At 45.5% G+C, this 19701-nt stretch overlaps 1 protein-coding gene across 3 annotated transcripts in view; it reads right to left on the minus strand.

Moving 5' to 3' along the window:
- The window catches only part of LSAMP (limbic system associated membrane protein), a gene marked incomplete at both ends in the record, with an annotated part of 319707 nt that overhangs the window by 22589 nt on the left and 277417 nt on the right, over positions 1-19701 (minus strand). The window contains 4 exons of one of the 3 annotated variants that reach the window (XM_082337973.1): positions 2401-2440; positions 8378-8526; positions 9510-9630; positions 13462-13596. In XM_082337973.1, coding sequence (XP_082194099.1) covers positions 2401-2440; positions 8378-8526; positions 9510-9630; positions 13462-13596 — 445 coding nt within the window. The remainder of the gene's footprint in view (positions 1-2400; positions 2441-8377; positions 8527-9509; positions 9631-13461; positions 13597-19701) is intronic. The other 2 variants (XM_082337974.1, XM_082337975.1) reach the window with 2 other exon arrangements.

Below are 19701 nucleotides of genomic sequence, written 5' to 3' on the forward strand. Positions count from 1 at the left end.
GTGTTGAGAGCTGAATCAGCTGGGCTCCACCAGCCTTTTAGGAAATTGCCTCATCAAATTCAAGTCCCATGTGTTTAGTTGAATGGGCTGCTTCTGAGTCTCCAGCCTGCCTGAAAGCAAGATGTTTCCACAGCAGCTAGCTAACGATAGCAATGCTTAGCATGACTACAGCGCTCTTCATCTCAGAACACCTTCCTTTTAAATTAATGCTTAAAACCCCACAGGGCAGGGAAGTGTTACCAAGGCTTAGGAGAAATGGAAATTGAAAGAGAAAGAGGGAGGAGGCTGTGATTCTGGTCATTGAGGGGAGGCTTATTTGAGAGCCGAGGACTGCATCTCAGAACATCAACTCATAGGCAGAAAAAGGTCTAACAAGAAAATTTTATGCCTAAGGTTTCTTTGAAGGTGAACAGCAAAGTAAAAGCAAATGTTGAGATAAGCGCCAATATCTGTGCTGAACGCCCACATTGGAGAAGCTGGCAGGGGCTTTCAGAAAACAAATGAGGTCCAGAGGATTTAAACTCTACTTTCCCCCTCTGCAAAATCCTCTTTGCGTGTCCTGGGTCACTGGATGTATCCCAGCATTTGGCACCACAAATTCCTGGAGACTCCTCACAGAAGTGATGTCACACCAGGATGTCCTTCGAGATGATCTCAGGAGACTGGGGAGCAGTAAAAGGAAAAAAATAACAACTTCAAAGACAGAGGGGGAAGTGTCTTAAAGGATTGACTAAAGCTGTACAGGATGGCCTTGGCAGCTTGATTAGGAGGGGTATTTGGTATGGAAATCCTGGCCTTGCTCACTTGCAGTTTTTGCTTTATCATTTAGCTTAATGGGCTACTAATTCAAAACCAGCTGTAAACAGTACTGGCTATGAAAAAAATTAACACTGCCTGCTTGTGGAATTTAAGGATATATAATAAAAATAATCATAAAAAGAAAGAGCCCTGGGTTTACCATCAGACAAAAATATTTGTCATTGAAAATTCTGCTTAAAAGAAGAACACTCAAAATTGGAAAACTCAAAACCTTACATCCCAAACAGCTTCAGCAACTTTAATTTCATATCCAAGCACAAGTTTCATTTGCAATACATACAATAATGGTGTTTAATTGGATTTACTTTTCCACACTAGGTTCCCAATGGCCTACTTCACTCCTTTTCTCAGCTCCTTGAATGTTATTTACAAATCACTATCTGGGATTTAATTTTAATGGTAGCTTGATTTCTCCACACCTCCCCCTCTTTTTTTTGTAGGTACTTTTCTTTAATTGTATTTGTGGATTTGCCTTTTAAATAGGCAATTGTGACTACATCCTGAGCCTGAATTAGTTGCCAAGAGCATAGCTTGATTTGAAAACAGCAGAGTAGTTAAAGGGAGCTGGTGTAACACCCAGCATTTATTGTTCTTTTCATGGGAGTACGTGCAGGTGCTTTACTTGGGCAGGTGCCCTTTTGCAAAAAAACCAACATGAGTTCCTAATAACACTCTACGCCAAAGCTCTGCACAGACATTAACTATTTAGGCCTCTGAACATCCCATGAGTTGAGCGCATCTTCATCATATGGCAGTAAAACAAAAATACTAAGGAGCCCTAGGCCAAGATTTTTTAAGTGAATACAGGAACTGGCTGCCTTATTGTTGGATTTAGTTTCAAACACTGCTTTCAAATGCTGTAGCCTGCTTTCTGGAAGTGCCCAGTCTCTGCAATTTTTCAGAATCTCAAGGTCGCATCCAAACCCCAAATCTCGTGTGGACATTGGGGCTGTGCTGCCTTCATACCTTCTTCCCTTGGAATAAAGCAGACAGTAACACCTCCCCATGCACCTCTTTTCATGCTCTCTGCCTCAAATGCAGCACTATGTGACTGGCAGACTTGGGGGGGTGTGACAGAGGAATGAGAAAACAAAGCGTTTCACCATGAATAGTTTGCACAACTAGAGTGAAAAACCTCCTGGCAGCAATGTAATTTTTAGCTTCTCAATTGTCCCTTCCACCATCTCTGCAAAATTTTAGGTCTGCCTATGCTTTTGGTCCAAATCAGAACATGTGGTCAAAGACAGCTTAGACTGGAATATGTATTAGGAGTAGGTCTGCAGACAAATTGAACCTCACTGAAGGTTCTGAAGACTGTCTAGACCTGGGTGAGGACACAACACCATAGTCAAAGCTTGGCTAAAGGTTGTTGCTATTTAGTTGATTCGTTTCTGAAAAGGGAGGAGGGAAGGGGAAGGATGAAGAAGGTGAGCAGGAGGGACCAAATGACATGTAGACAAGAAGGGAAAACCCTTATTTTCCTGTATTTCTGAACTGTTTTGCCCATACCTAGCTCTGAGCATTTATCAGGATGATGGAGAATGACCCGGCTAAAGAGCTACTTCAACATAAAACATATACTGACCTGGAAAAGGATTGGGGAGTGTGGGTAAAACTCGTTCTAAGGGGGGAAAAAAAACAATAAGCAACATGCAGGAGAAATGGACAAGCCACTTTTCACACCAAGCAAGCAGCAGATACAAACCTGATGGAGTTGTCCATCCTCAAATTAGATGAACTAGAGTAGGTTTCATATACAGAGCATTTTGCTAGCAATATGCCTAATACACATCAACATCCCCTGGGACTGGGAGTCAGAGAGAAGTCATTTGAAAAACTAAACAAATAATATCCACACAGCAAGAGGGATTAAGCACCTGCAGGGAAGGTAATTGGAGTTGATGGGCCACATCTCCCCTCTGACTTTCAAGACCACTCATGTCATCACAATACAGCTCCTCTGAGCTACACCTCTGGCTGGAACCTAGTCTTGGCAGAAAGGTGAGTTGTGGAAGTCCTCCACGGGTAGTCGCTGCCTCCCCAGAACCTTCTCCACAATGGATTTCTTGCCAGTGACAGGTCCGCTGAGGATCTGAGCATGGGAGCAGTCACCCTGGCGAATCCTCAAGGGCACTCTTATTTCTTTTGAGCCTTTGTCTCCCGATGGGAACAGAGTTTTTGCAGACTCATCAACCTCTAGTTGTCTGCAGAGCCTGCTGTTTTGGTTACAGGGTTTTTACAACGCATCCTCGTTATACATCACAGCAGGACTTTGTTATATGTCACTGCTGGCTTCACGCTTTGCTTCTTCCACACAAGGATCTCAAAGAGTTGCACAGACACTCAGGGAAACCGGTGTCAGAGACCTCAGTCTAAGGCTACCAATAGTGTTAATTCTGTTTTACAGGTTGTGCAGTTGATGCACAGAGCAAGGAAGCAATTTGCCCAAGGTCAAATGCTGAACTGTTGGCAGAGCTGGGAGCAGAACCAAAAATACAAGCCCCCCAGGCCTGACTCTGATCACTGGGTCTCCCTTCATTACCTTCAGAGCTTGCTGGATGCCTCGTACTGACTGAGACAAGTTCCTACCCAGGGACTGATGAGGAGGTAGACATTTAGCTGTAGAGATATGCCACTATGCAACAGCTGATAGGCCTGGGGCAATGAGTTGTCTCCTGGTTTACCTGTGAGGACAGCGCTAAGATCAGTGCTGATGGACATAGAGCTTGGCAGGATACATTGGTAGTCTGCTATATTCTCTGATCAACCCAGGCCCACCTATTTGGAGGCCAATGCCATTTATACAGACAGCACCCTTGGTGCAAGGAGCCAGTTTCTGACTCGCTGGAGGCCACGAGGGTGTAGCAGGTCAGGCCCATCCCTGTGACACTGGCAGATCTCCTGCCCTCACGGTGGTAATGGAGCTGTCTGAATCCACAGCAGGCACAGGGGAGATTGTCTCTTGTGTAGAAAATACACGGCTAGCCTGGATCTCTGTGTTTAGGTAGCAACGGGGGACTATTGTTCTGCGAAAGCAGGCTGTTGTGCTGACATGACTTCCTTGTTATTTAGTTTGGTTAAATAACTCAACTCCCCTTTACCTTCTTCCTGCACAGCAGGCTGCAGACTGCACAGCATAAGCAGTTAAAGCAAAGCACTACGGCCTCATTATCATGCTGCTTTCTATTCAAGGACTCTACCTCTGTTCCCCTCGCCCGCTGCCTGCTGCCTTTATTGCTCCACCCTGGCTCATTAGCAGTGTCTCAGCCTTGCCCCATCTGGCTGTCACCCTAACCACTTCCCTCCTCTCCCAAGTCTCCCCGTTATTGACAGCCTCTGGGAAAACACAGGGTTTGCACTAAGAGCCACTAAGAGAGATTTCGGCCACAATTACGCTCCAAACCCTAGCAGCAACCACCATAAGCAAATGCTCAGGTGCAACAAAGCGTGGGCAGAGAGTTAGGAGAAGGGGTGTAAGCGTGTGCACACAGCCAGCACTTGTGCTGGGGCACTAACAAATAATGACAAGTTAGAGGCAAGCGCCAGCTCTTCTTAGGAGCGTGCCTCTTGCTGGGATCAAAAGTGCTGGACTGAAATGATAACTCTACCTGAAGCCTCTCAAGGAGGCAGGGGTGGGATCCTGTCTGCTGCTGCTTCTAATTGGCACGGGCCTCGCCAGCTGCTGCTTCACCTCCGCGTTTCCTTACTCCCTGAAGGGTGCAGAGGACGCAAGCCGCAGAGGATGCAGCGGGGGACCTGCTGAGGTGGCAATCTCCTATAATTGAGACAATTTAGCCAGCAGGACTGCATAAGGATGTGCGGCACTGCCCTGTTGTCTCCTGTTTTATCCTCTGGGATGGGCTAGCTCTGCAGGAGGCAGAAGTCAACTAATTTGGAAGAGGTTTCATTTCTTTTCTCTGCCTTGCTAGAATGCACCAGGTGCTGCACCTGCTTCTGTGTGCCTGTGGGGGTGTGTGTGCTTGCTTATACATCACACAGGTGCGTACGTATCTATACATATGTACATGTAAACCTATGTATCTATATGCTTGTATAGCAGATGTGTATCTGGTATATATATATGTACATATTTACACTTCTGAGTAGCATGGGTTAAGATATAAATTGTGACTTTTACTCATAATGCTTTTCATAGCACTCTGTCAGCTGAGTGGAATGAAAAGAAAACGTATTCTGTCCCTCCTAACACACTTACGAAAAAACCCCTTTCCCTTCAGTTGTGGCACTGCTTCAACTCCTCATATCCACAGATGTGTGATATGGCTTCCCCTCTTGCATGGGCTCTGGTGCTTGTTGAGCCCTTCCATGAAGTAATTCAGCTCAATACAACAAAAGGAAACATTTGGGGGCTTTTTGGGGGGGTGGGCGGTAAAGCTTGCTTACTTTTTCACTGGCTTAGCAGGTTGAACTGGCTCAGTGGGTTGTCCACTGAGTACCAGAATAAGGGAAACAACAAAAGCATGTGGCAGGGAGCAGGGTGAGCAAAAGGAGTGGGGAGGAAGGGATGGCAGCAAGCTATTAGATCAGTTGTATCATGAAACTCTACCTGAGTACCCTCTCTGCAAACATATTCCATATTGCTGTTGGAGACAGGTTCCTAGGTAAGAGAGACCTTTGGTATGGCCTTTTTTATGTTGTTGTAAACTCAGTCTCCAGGAGCAAGGGGTATAAATCTCTCCACCTACAGCAGGCAATCCTGCTGCTACATCCTTTAAGGAAGATCACTAGCTATCTATTCATACAGCTCAAGGGAGCTGCTTTTGTATTTTAATGCATCTTCTATCTATGGCATTGACATCTAAGGCACTCGGTCTCTCCGAGAGTTTTTCAATGCTGGCTGAGATTTCCTGGAATGGTAGTCACCCATTTTTCTCTATTGCTAAAGTGTTCTTTCACATCAGTTTGCTAGCTCCCCTTCTGCCCTCCACCTCAGGCAAAGCAGTACCTTATGATTAACTCTCTGGTTGTTTCTTCACTCGTGGCTGCCATTCTCTTTTGTGCTGCAATGGGACACTGAGGAACCATCACTGTATCTGCCTCCCTAGTGGGATGTTGCCCTACAGTGAGCTTGTTCTCCATTTAAAAAAGAAACAAAACCTCTGATTCTAGGGATGAAAAACACTCCCAACTATGTGAGTATCTGTTGTACCTTGCAAAAACTTGGCACTGCTTTATTTTTCTGCCTGGGTGTGTGGCTGGGAGTGTGCATTACCTGTTATTTCAGCTACTGTGTGATCACTAGAGCATTTTTTTCATCTGGGCTTGTAGGTTTTTTCAGCTGCTTTCTTTATCTTTATGAGGCTGGATTCCCTTCACTCATTTCCCCCCTGATTTCTTAACCTTAGAAATACCAGCTGTAGTCTGCCTGAATTTATTTTGTTTCTCTCGCTTTCTCTCTTCCACACTAACGGGAGAACAGATATTTCCTGAAACAATATGAAGCAATCGCACACTGAAAAAAATAGCGATTAACTAAGCAAAAAAAATGAAAGTTAGAAACAGTCCACTGAAAATCATCAAATCTCTCTCAGCTCCTGCACCTCCATTCTTCTTGCTCTTGTGAAGTTCTCTAGTGTTTTCCAGCATAAATAGGCCTTGAATTTCTAAGGTAAAAATGATAAACAAAATCCAACAACTTGAAAGAAGGAAAGTTTTCTTCATACGCATCAAAAGGAGGCTACAATAGGACCCTCGCTGTTGCAAGTCAGCTTTAATAGTTGCCACATTTCCTCCTGGAATGGTTAACGGCAACTTCGCAAGATGTCCCTGGATCTCTCACAGCTTCTGCCACTCATTTTATGACCATGGGTAAAGCACTTCTTCACTCTGTACCTGAGTTGCCTACTGCAAAATGGTGCTAATAAAACTCACCCATTGCTAAATAACTTGTGATGTTAAAATATTCATTGCTAGCAAATCCTTTGAGATCCTTTGAGGTGAAGTTGTGAAGTCATGCAAAATGCTTTTCTAGCAAAACCAACCCCCCAGCTAAAATCACGTGTGCATACATACATTATTGAATTTCATCTTATATTTTGTTTCAGTGATGCATTTCAGCTCATCTGTGTAACAGGAACCAACAGAGAGGGCCAAATTTAGAATTCAGCCACAAATAATGGATTCTAAACTTAGCATTATATTAATATCAGCAAGAACAAATCTGGAGTATTTGAAAATTGTGTTCCAGATTGCTGCCTGAGTATTTATTTGAATCTCATGACAGTCACAAGACCAGGGTGAAAAGACTTTCAAAGTAGAAATTTGCTTTGTGTGCTGCAATGCTACAGGAAATCAAATATATGTTCTTTTATGATAATATCTGCTCTTTAGAAAAAATCTTCCACAGAATACCCCCAAATTTTGCACAAATTCAAACTGCCATGAAATAAATCCAGAGGTGGCAAACGAAGAATGCCAATGGATTTATCCTTTTGCACTGCATCTGTTAAAAAATAACCAAACCAAAACATTGTTTTTCTGATGGTTTGATTAATCTGGCCACGCACAGCAGAAACTATACTAAACTGCATCCCATACTAAGACTGCTTTACACAGCTTATCTTTTTTCTGTTTAAAAGGACATGCAGGTCATGGCCTGGGTGTTTTAATTCAATTTGGGACTGTCAGAGGAATCCAGCCCTAAGCCACTTTTGCATCTATGTGTCCATTCATGTGAGTGGGTCATTCTGCTGGAGTCTGTTTCTGGTGGCAATAACACATGGTCCAAGCCGAGCCCAAGTTTTGGACTTGGAATTGGGAACTGCGTTTTGAATACGCCACAGTTTGTACGTGTGCGTGGGTGGTAGGTGAGGGGCAGGGGCTCTGTTTAGGGTCAGGTTTGAATCAGCTGCAAAGTTCAGAACCAGCAGGTAACTCTGCTCTGGAGTTTGGTCTAGCCCCAACTTCTGTCTCTTTACGCTTACTACGACAAACTCAGTAACTGAGAGGTAGCAGAATGAGATCCAAGGAATTTTATTCCATATTTCATCTGCTGATTACCTTTTCCCCCATGTTCCCTATGGTATGCCCCTTTAAATCATTCTGTCTTTTCCCACTTCTTTCCCTTCCATTTTCAAACTAATTTCTCTTTTTCTTGACTCTCTCTTGTTCTCCTCAGGCTCAGTGGCTAGTTCTCTCCATCTCTCTGAATTACTTGTCATTTCTCAGCTGTCACGGACCCTCCGAGCCCTGGCCTTCTGTCTCCTTATTAAAGGGGCTGTCATTCTAAAGGTTTTCTTGTTTCAAGCCTTAAAACAAACATGTTTTTATTATTTGAACAAAATCTGACTTCAGCAAACAAAGTCAGTCAAAGGGCTTGACTGTAAACCTTTTAATTCAGCTGTGTTTGTGTCTCACGGCAAGTATGAACACGTAGGTATCTGAAGCAGGGCGCTGAAAGCCAGTTCGTGGCTGGAGATTTGAGGGGGTGGGGGTGGCAAGTGGATGCTTTCCTGAGTTTTGGTCACCGTCTGCTTCCTACATAGCCTGGTCTTTGCGAGAGCGATCTGGACCTCCCTTCGCCCTCTCCCATACTTACTGTAAAGGTATAGGCTGGCGTTTGTGACTCCCAGCTTGTTGGCAGCCACGCAGGTGTAGTTCCCGTAGTGTTCCTCAGTGACGTTGGCCACCATCAGCAGAGACTGGCTCCCCGTGCTCTTTATCTCCAGACCATTGGCGCTGTTTATCCTGGGAAGACAGGAGAAGAGGTGTGCAGTGCAATGGCAGTTGCGTATTGGGAAAGAAATCACTGCCCGGCAGGCAGTAAAGCAAAGTCATTCAGCCCAGCTGGCAGGTGGGGATGGAGGGAGGCAGGAAGGAGATGTGAGAAGAAAGAGACCAAAGAAGTCATTGATGGAAAGCAGGAGGAGGGAATGAAAGGAAGAAGGAGCACAGTGGGGTGAAATGCCACCAGTAAAGCAGTAGAGAAGCAAGAAAAAACGAGGGAAAGGGAGGAAACCTCTACCCAGCACTGACTAACACTTGGAAATGAACACACCATGGCCAGCTGAGGGCTAGTCCGTACTTGAACAAAAGGTTTTTAGTGAAACACACCAATTCATGTGTTCCAATATGTGCTTATACCAAAGCTGAGCCACCTTGAGCCTGTGCACATTGGTCAGGTTAAAAACTAGGGTAATAACACAACCTTCTTAATGCCAGGTAAATGCTCAGGTATAAGGGACAGATCCCGTTTCTCTTCTCATTTTCTCTCATATGCTAATCTGGCTGGCTCAGGTCACACAGATGGGGGAATCTTACACCTCAGCAGCTCCTTCCCCTAGATGAAGGCACCTAGAGTGGCATTACCTACTTGGAGACTAACACTGCCTATTTTTTTGTCTGTATCATGGGCTATTTAATGCACGAACATCATCAGGAAGACAGCACTATTGATGCCTTAATTGTGTATTGGCCCATAACTGACTTAAAGGCAAGAGCTCCATCCTCTGCGCTTCCTTCAGCATCCCCAGCACAGAGAGAGATTGCCTCCTCCAGCCCTGACCATGCTGGCTCTGCCGAGTCTGATGGCACCATCGTGACTCATATGGTTTGTGAAGAGTAATTTGTTTGAGGAGAAGAGTTGGGGAGGATAACAGGTGATTCTCTAAGGATCCTCTGTTGAGTGGACTGAAAAGGAGAGAAGGGAAGAGGTAAGTTAAGGGTCTTACCTGGTATCATCTCTGTACCACTCGAAATCAGGTGTGGGCACTGCTGACGCCTCGCACCGGAGTAAGGCTTGTCGTCCCGTGGCCGCTTCATTGCTCTTGGACTCTGTGATGGTGGGAGGGTCTGCAGGAGGGAAACACATGGTCACTTCACACACTTCCAGGTGGAACAAAACACTGAAACTATGTCAGGGCTGGTTCCTCATGCAAACCATTCAGGCCACGACTGCTGCTTGCTGTGGCTCCTGCCTCCCCCCCGGCTCCTCTGGAGAATACCTGCTCCTTGAACTCTCCCTAATACACTGCATTAGCATCAGTCCTTACGCGTGCTTCTCTTCAGCAACACTGAATAAAGTTCTGTCATAAATGCGTAGGCATACACAGGCAGAGTTAAGGTTAATGACGGACTTCTGTAATTTATGAATATTTACCTGTGGTTGTCTAGTTCACATGGGCCCATCAGAGAGAAGAAGATGAGAGAAAGACTTCATCAAGGGTAAAGGAAGACAGCAAAAGTAAAAGGAATAAAGTAGGAATTTAACACTAGCATGAAAATTATTTTCCATACAACCTCTGTGTCTAATGTGAAAACCATAACAAGAAAGGAAAGGACTGAGGCAACATGTATGAGACAGAAATACATTCACAGCTTAAAAGGGAAGAGCTTTAGCAGGAGCTGTGGGTGCAACTTTGAGAGCCAGACCACTTGTTGAGACAATTGCCTTAGATGTCTAAGGTTACAAATCCTGCCCAAACCTTCCTGGACTTCGTGCTTTGTCACAGGCTCCAAGAGGGCTTTGCTCGTGATTGCTCTGTGTGAAGCTTGCCCTGAGCCCAGCACGGTGCTCCCACCGCTGCTTGCTTTGAAGCCTGAGAGTTGTGCCACGGGCAAACAAAACTTGGGAAACATATCTGTGTGCTCTGATGGAGCTAGGTCTCAGTGCTGGCTGGGCGCCAGGCAGGGTAGTCACCGGCATCTTCAGTCCCAGCCCCATGTTCAAAATGTTAAGCGACAAGCTTTACATGTTAAAAGACAGAATTATTTCCACCTGGCTGCTGAGAGGGATCAGGGAATAAGTGCCTTGTCTCTCATCACTAATACTTGCATACCCTGAGATTACGGGGCTGCAACTTAGACAGCTACTTTGCTGAGACTCAAGTTACCGTAAAGCATACTCTGCGTGTACAGAGTACAGCTCCGCCATCTGTATCCGTCCCAGCACTGAAAGGCCAAAAAAAGAATCAAAATGGATTGTGTCAGTCAAAGAAAAAAATAATTCTGTCTGGAAAATGTATGGAAAGAAGTTTGTTTGTGAACATATTAGCCATCTCAATGTGATCCCTTTTCTGACTTTAATCGGGATTTTATGCAGGGCTTTAGGGATATTGCAGTGCGCCCTCTAACATCATAAATATTAATAAGTGTACATAAATAGGATCCTACATTCAAAGGCTGTGGGTTCATGTAAATATTTTAATTTGGAAAGGAGGAGGGGTAATAAAAGGATAGTGAAGGTGATTTTTTAAGCATCCTACTTCGATTTTTTGGTTCGAGCAGTATATCTTCTTGCCATCTGCAGCGAGGCAAACCTTTTCCATTTCACTGATTCCAGCGCAAGAGATGAGTCACAAAATGAACAAGCACCTTTCTGTGGGCCTAGAAAATGACCCTGGCAGGCGTGCGCTCCCCGCGATGCTGCCAGGGAGCCCAGCCCCTCGCTCTGAGCAGTCCCTGCCTTAGCCACCCCCTTCGGCTTTTTTAAAGGACAGGGCCCAGACGGGTGGACAGGCCGTACCTCTGCCACCGCTTTTGTTAAGGCACTGCTGGCCCCAAGGCTGCCCGCTTAGCAAAGGGCAGTCTGCTTGCCGCAGTGCTCGCCCAGGAGAAGGGGCAGGCGGTGGCCCTGAACAAACCAGCCCATTGCACTCAGAAAGCAGCCGCTCTGTGTTTAGCTCTTTGCTGCTGGGGAAGCCAGGAGTGGGTTCCCTTTAGCTGTTTTCCCCTCAGTCTTCCTCAGGCCTCAGTTTCCCTGCCTGGGATGTGCAAGGGCCATTACTTGGGAAGCCTGAAGGTGGTAGTGTGAGACCAAAGCAAAGCGAGGATGCTCTCCCCTGCAGTCCAGGCTGACAAGCTACGTGCTCCACAGTGCAGGCAGATGATAAGAGATGGCCAGGAAGCTCCTGAGGTTGGGCAGGTCCCATTTTTCAAACTTACTGTAGCTTTCCCACTTTCTGCTGCTTGTGGTATAGTTTAAGGAAGTAAGATAAGGAAAGATGTATGCAAACGTCTAGCTTTCATTCCCCAAAAAGGACTGATTTTTTTTCCTGTGCATGGCCCTCACAACCTCTTAGATATTTTTCCTTTGTTTCGAAAGAAAAGATCTGTCCTGAAGGAATTTATAAGTTGTTTATGTTACAAATTAGGCCATCTAATAATATTACAATACTCTATCACATTATATTTTTATATATTCCAACAGTAAAATGTTTAAGATCTAACTGTAGCATAGTTATTATGAGTTGAAACTAAGTCAAAATCAAACATTCTGACTTTATACAAGCAATCTGTTTCAACCATGTTAAAAGCATCATTGAAATTATGTTTCACAGAAATATTTGAAAATATTAATTGGTTCTCATGGAATGTCTCACGTTTACAAACTCAGCTGGTTTTGACAGGAAAAAACCCTCAACAGTTTTAGTGCAGAAAATCTGCTACAACAGTTTCACATTAATGCCAAATTTGGCCCATGAAGCAGCCAGTATTAAACCACTGCCACCCAGTTTCTGAGGGAATTATAAAAAACTCTGTGGATTCTGAAGATGCTGCAGGGAGCCTATAACCTTGACTTCTAAGCAAGACAGGCGAGTTGATCTGATGTGATGGCCCAAAGGGAAAGAAAGAGACAAAGAGCAAGAATGGTATTAAAAGGTGCTAAAATCACCTGTGGTGGCAATTTAGACAGGGATGGGCTGAAACACTTGCTGCCATCAGCTCTCTGCCCCAACGCACTCCCCGAGAGTCCTATTTGTGAATGAAGGCCATGCATATGCACCCTGAAACATGTCTGTAACCATCTCCAATTTCAGTTTAAGTTAATATTCTGGTGTGTAAACTGAAGAAGGTCAGGAGAGGATATACCTCCCATTCATCCATTCCTGCTGCAGAGGTATTAGCCTCCAAGCAAGGAAGCAGAGCAGGTAGATGGGGATATTCACTTTAAAGCACTCCAGTGCCAAATATGAGCCATACAAATATGGAGGTGGACACATACACATGTAGGATTATAAGAGTAATGGCAGTCTGAAATATCTTGTGTCACATTAACTCAGCTAACTGTGCCTCTCGGTGCTTTTAGGTGGATTGCCGTGTCCTTTGGTCAAGCCCCTGTCTGTATTGCACTGATGTGTGGAGGGTCTCTTAGAGAGGGCTTCATGCTAATGACTTGAAACCGGCATAAAAGTCAAGTTTTTGCCCCCTCTCATTAACACATGCCTCTACCACACGTCCCCCCAGGCCCCTGGGCTGTGATACCCATGTAGGCACTGCTGAGATGGCTGGGTGCAGGCAGGCGTGTGTTTGCTCTGAGCTGGCTGAACCCTCCCTTATCTCTCCTTGCTGCCTTGCTGAAGCTTCTCTTCACGCTACTGTTCTCCCGAATATCAATGACTAAAAACAAGGCATCACCAGCGTTTCTGAGGGGAGAGACACGGGCAACTCACAGCTCCTCTCTTTCTCTCTCTCTCTCTTTTCTTAAATATTACCAGGTTTAAAGCATAAACTATACTCTGTGATAAGTGACTGATTGCACATAGTTTCCTCAGCGTGTGTGTCCCCCCCCCATTTCAGATCATATAATATAAACCCAGAAAGGCTTCTCTATTTATCCTAAAGTCCCCCCTGCCCATGGGCAAAGCTCTCCCCGTTGACCCGCTCCAGTTGCGATGTACTCACAGTTCACAGTGACCCGGACTTGCTTGACGTCTGCTGAAGCAACCTCGTTGGCAGCTTTGCATTCGTATTTGCCCGATTGCTCTCGCGTGATCCCTAGGATCTCCAGATACTCTTCCTCGCCTTCAAACTCTCTGCCTGGTAGGACAGAAAAATACAGATGGTAGCTCTGTTAGGCATTCAGATTTGGGAAGCCTTCTGCTTAATTGCTATGGAGGAACAATCACAATAGGGATTCTGCAAATAAACAACAGTCATAAGCGATTTAAAAAACTATTTCAGAAGCCATATCAGCAAAATACTAGCATTTTATTTAGTTATGGAAAACTTGGGTTCTGAAAATCTGAAAGGAAGCATACAAATGATACCAAAGCGTTGTATCTCACAGGCTGCCCAGGCCAAGAAGCAAAATCTCCACCACATGAAACTGGAGTAAGTTCACTGGTGTGATGGCAGCGTACCAGGGAAGGTTAGCCAGCCTGTGGCCGATGGGCTGGTTCAGGGCTAGCTCTGTCCTCCGATGTCGTGGTGTATTGTCAGCACCCTTTTCTCCACTGCAAAACTGTGAAAAATGTCTTTCTGTCTCTCAGAGCAACCACCACCCTGAAGTGCCATCGATCAGAGCGAGCTACCGTTAAACACAGCCAAACGGAGAGAAACAAAGTGTAATTTGATCCGTGGAGACCAATAATCATCACGAATCCCTGATCTACTGTACATATGAAATGACATACTTAAACCGTGCTGCCTCGCTAACACAGTTTTGAAAGCAATGACTTGAGCATCGGGGTGACAGCCGGGGGCAGGAATCAGGGGAGGTCTGTGGCCTTGCTTTTAATTCACTGTATGACCTTGGGTGAGTCACTCCCTTGCTCTCCCTCTGTGAACTGCGGCTAATAGCCCCCCTTTCCCACCACCTCCTGGTCAGAGAAGGGCGGTGAGGTTAACCCATGTAAAACACATTAGAATCGCTGGATGAAAGGTGCCAGGGAAGCATGAAATACTAGGATTGGTATATCTATTCCTTCAGAAAGCAAAGAATTCTTTCTCTTCCTGGAAAGAATCTGAACCACATTGGCAGCAGTGTAAAGGGAGATGCTTCCCTCCTCTGAGAGGGCTGCAAGCACTGGTCTGCAGCATGCAGAGCCACAAGCCCCAGTTGCGTGCCTGTGTGTGTTTAGAGAAAGTGTTCCCCAACCCTCAAAGGGTAAAAGCCAGATTTCAAAAAAAAAAAAAAAAAAGGTCAGCTCACAAGGGCTCCCATTCAGGTTCTTCAGAGAGCGGTCAGATTTTCCAAAGCAACTCTCTGCCCAGAAGACATTTTCTGCTCAATAGGTGCCAAGCACTTCTGAAACCCTGCCCACTGCGTGTAAGTGCTTAGAGTTGTTTGATGGAGTTCAAATAGTGCCTGCGAGGACGGGGCTGTTGTCCTTGGCCCTGCGGCACTGTGTGAAAGCAGTGGGTAAGCCCTGTCTCTGGAGCTAAAGTTCCCGTGGAGCCACCTGCAATGAATCCCACCACACAGGCACAGGCTTGCTGCAGCGTGTTGGCCAGGTCAGGCTGGGGATGCCAGCTGCGCGCATTTCCCTTCTGCATCAGAGATAGGGCCTTCAGCAACTTCAAAATCTGCTCAGAACTCTGTCCCTTACACAATTATTTTTGCCTTTTTTATTTTTTTTTCTCCAGCAATTTTCAGAATCATTCTAGGGGAAAACCACTCCCCGTCACAGAGACTCAGCATGAAAACAGCAGTGTACCTATTAAACTCACGCAAAGACAAGGTTTCCCCTATCTTTCAGCAGGGCTAACCAGCAGTCCCTTTTCCAGCTCTGACCAGATGTTCAGGTGAGTGGAAATCTCATTGCTATGTCTAAAGCTTACAACTACTTTGATGCAGATTTTTGCATCCCCTAACATTTCTGCTGAAGGGCCTTACTGCATGGCAGCAGTGTATTTTACAAGGTACGGAGGCAAAGCTGGCTCCTGCTGCCCACCCAGTGCTCTGGGACACGGCTCTCAATCCTCTGCTATATATTGGGGCTGATGCTCTGGAGAGTCAGTGAATGAAGCAGGGTGGGATTTTCAGAAGTGCTTTTTATCGCTGTGACTCGTGAATATGTTAGGGAATCTTAACTCCTGTAGGACCAGAGTTAGGTGACTCATAGTACTGGAAGGGACTTCAGTTGCCATCTAGCCCATTCCCCAACCTCAAGGCAGGGCACATGGGGCATGTCAGGGAGTCAGCCATCCTCTGCCCTCCTGCGGCAGAGCCTCTGCAGCCACTCCAGATGATTTGTTCCCATGCTTCACTGTCCTTACCACTGGAGCAGTTTCCCTGAAGTTTGACCTGAGCCTCCCTTGCTGCAATTTAAAGCTATTATTTTTGTCTTAGCCACTATAGACAAAAAGAACAAATCATTCCCTCCTTCTCTGCAATAGCCTTTTATCAACTTTTAAATCACTTATGTTCCTCCCTCAGTTGTCATAATTTTTTTTTTTTTTTGTCTGAATATTGCCAGGTCTGTCAACCTTCCTCTGTAGGTGAGGTTTTTCAGACCCTTGATCATTCTTGTTCTTTCCTTTTAGACCTCTCTGACAAGTTCACATTTTTCTGGAAGTGCAACGCCCCAAACCAAACACAGCATTTCAGACAAGGTGTTACCATGGCTGAACGCAGATGAAGGATTGCATTGCAACTTCTGTGCTGTGCTGCCGTCCATACAGCCAATACATTGTTTGTCGTTTTGCCATAGCATGATTCATTTTTGGTTGCGAGCTCTTTTAATTCCTGGATCTTCTTATCACATACTGCTACCTGCTAATAATGCTCTTTGAAAATCCCACCCCCAATTTGAGCTGACAACCAACACTCCTCTCCTTTCACAGCAGCACTCCCAGTTGGTAGGTCAGCCAGTTGACTGGAAAGTTAATCAGACATCAGGGAAAGACTCACAAAGAAAAGGTTAAAACGTAATTTGCCTCTGCTTTGCAAATGATTTGCTCTGCAATTCTGCCTTGTTTATACACAGGGCTCATTCCAAGTGGGACTTGCTTCTCCTGCAATTTGCCCTTGTCACAAGACTGTCACCGTAATGAAAAGAGGGTTGAGGGTGACTTAACCAGCTCTAATGGAGTGGCACCCTCATTAAGGGTGCTGTTAAGTCTGTCTGTCAGAGAACCACATCAATGGATCTCCAAAGTATTCTAAAAGGGTACATACTTTCCTAAGGGAAGATGTTTTTCAGCTTCTCCCCTGCATACTTACATGCACTTAAAGTCTCAACCGTGTACCATGTCCAGCAGCAGAGCTTTCACAGCTACACACAACACTTCCCAAGGGATGATGAGCTGCTGGTTTGCCCAGTGGAGCTCTCTGGGAATGAGTGAAAGGGAGGACTTCTGTTTTAAAGGGCATGACAAAGACATCAATAGGCCTATTCAGCTCCTCATTCCCCAGCTCCAGGACACAGATATGAGCATAACACTTCAGGAAAAGTTTCTGTGACAGTCTCTTGCTGAAATAGTGGTAGCACTGTTTCTGTCCCTGCACTGGTGACCTGTTTCAACCCTGGGCATCAACATTTTGCTACAAGAACTCAGCTACTCTCACTTGCAAGACAGACCCTTTTGCTTGCAGCCTCGTCTCCTGTAAGAGTACATTAACCATTTCTAACAAAAAGCACTTATATAAAATCGAGGTGCCATAGTACAGACCAGGGAGAGGAAAGATGTATATCACAGTATGTTAGAAAAATGTCAGGTTGTGGTATCTTGCACAGAGCTGTAGAGATGTTTTCACTAATTCACCTTGGCAGCCATATTAGGTGAGTCATACAACTCTAACCTCTAAGAGAAAGGGGGGCACGGGGAGCAGGAACAGAGCTTTATACGCCGAGCAAATTTACAGTTGTTTCTGTGCAGAAGCCAGCTCTGGCAGCGAGCTGATGGCTGTCACTATGCAGTTTATCAAAGTGGGGAAGGAGAAGGCTTGGACAACGCTCTTTGGTACCAATAACAATCAACATATTCTATTAGGTGAGGAGAGGGACTGCCAGCTCCTGGCAAGCAAGCCACTCCATTCCCATTAAGAGAAGACATTCGCCTTGAGCGTGTTATCCAGGGACAAAATCCTGACCCTACTGCCAAACCTTCCCCGCTGACATGGGTTGTCCCCTGGCTGTTTTGTCTGGTTCCTTCCCAGTGAGGGGCCTTCCATGTTTCCCTGGGGAGGATGACTCCTCATACAGCGCTGCTCTTCTCATCCCAAAGCATCCCTTCCCATGACTCCAGGCAACCTTCTTCCCTGCAGGTTTTTTGCCTTTCACATGTTCATAGTTCAGTTGGTTTGTTGCTGCAGCCCCATTAAACACTGTCTTGCCAAGCTGTAGCTCCTTAACTCTGTCCCAGTAAATCAGAAAGAGGAGCTTTCTGCTCTGGAGGCTGGAGATAGAGAGTACGAGCCTGGGAGGCTTGACAATCAAACCAACAGGGAACGACCCTGAGCAGAGTGAGCCAGGCGCTTGCTGCTGCTCGGAGCTGGCAGAGCCCTTTATGCAGAGGGATCTGCGGCAGACGGCTTTGATGTGTGCAGGAGGAAGGCTTTGAAGGCCCGCTTGCCTGAGCCACATTTCCTATCTCCTGGCTTCCTAATTGGACCCAGTAAAGTAAATAATGAACCCAAACAGCAAACCTGCTCAGCAATGCTAGCCTGCTGGCAAGAAGCTCCCCTCTCCCCCCACCCTTTGCAGATAGGCTTGTACAACCCCATGGGCTCTGCGTATTGTCCCCTGGTGACATGCACACCTGCCTATGCTCTTGTATATATATAATATTATACATTTCATATATTATGTATTTTATATATTTTTATATCTATAAATCCCACTGCGTGTACAGAAATGCAGGCTTACACCCTCCCCACGTACTTACGGGTCCTCCCCACCTCTGCCCAGAAGACCCCTTGCACTGCCACACACCACCACTCTTTCTTCAAAGGCTAAACTCTTCTTTTCTAGAAATGACACGCACCCAGATGAAACCCCACTTGTACTGTGTGCAGACAGCTCTTTCAGGTAGTCAAGGGACCAGCAATGATTTCAGCCACGTGCTCTAGCAGAGAGGCCTTTCCCTTCATGCCCTATTTCCTTACATCTCCAAAGGGGAAGCTAGTCTGCAGAAGTGGCAGAAACATTTTGGTCTGTCCTCTCCTGTTTGTGCATCCAACACTGGGCTCCTTCTTGTGCAGAAATTACTTTAATTCCCCCCCACCCCCCCTTTTTTTTTAATACTGTTGTGGTCTTAAACTAAACTGAAGTTCAGACCCACTGAAAGTATCTGTTTGCATTTGGTATGTGGAGAAAGAGATGAGATACCCTGCTTCTGTGTTTGTTTTCCTTCTAAGCCTCTTTGTAGTTGTGAAGTGGGGAGAGCAGAAGGGGTTATGCATCTTTGCTGGGCCCTCCTCTGCCTAAAACAAGATGCAAGGGGATAAAAAAGATTGCAAATCAATAAATGCCATTTGAAGTTTTTTTGTGTGTAGCAAATTCCAATGCTGAACTGCAGTTTTTGTTCTCTCTGCACTCTCCATTTATTGTTTAAGGTTTTGCTCACCTAACTTTCTTCCTTCCCTCTGCACCTTACATTCCCTAGGAACAGGCTTCTGAAAGACAAAAATAGCTAAGGGAGCCTTTGACATAATTTTTTTGTTTTACCTCCAGCTGGGATTTTTTTTTTTTAAATTGAAAACTTTGAAGTTTTCATTTATCAGCCTTCGTCTCCTCAGCCATCACAGATTCCAATGAGCTTGGCATTTTTTTTTCTGTCCCTTAGTTGAAGAGGCTTGTTTTTAGCAAAGAGATCAGTGGAGAGCAGCAGATGGTGGATGAGCAAAGGGACAGCTAGTGCTACAATGCTACAGTGAGGAAGGAAGGCAGAAAAACTAGTGTGGCATGGGAAGCGGTGAAAATGGGGAAAGCTTGAGGGCGAGAAAAAAATAGATGGAAAAAAAAATTGGGGGGGATGAAAAGAGGGACAGTGGCTGGGAGAGGGAAATGCAAATGAAATGAGATTGTTCAGTGAGAAAAAGAGAAAATGGTAGTCAGCTACTGACAAAGAGAAACGCACTGAGACAGAGTGAGTGAGAAAGACGGGAGGCGAGACGGTGGCAGAGAGAGATGTACGGCACGGAGAGAGGCACAGACGTCCCTTGTATAAAGGAAGCCATGAAATAACAACTGCCAGAGG

This window comes from Platalea leucorodia (genome assembly GCF_965183815.1).
Source record: "Platalea leucorodia genome assembly, chromosome: 2".
In the NCBI taxonomy this organism is placed as follows: domain Eukaryota; kingdom Metazoa; phylum Chordata; class Aves; order Pelecaniformes; family Threskiornithidae; genus Platalea; species Platalea leucorodia.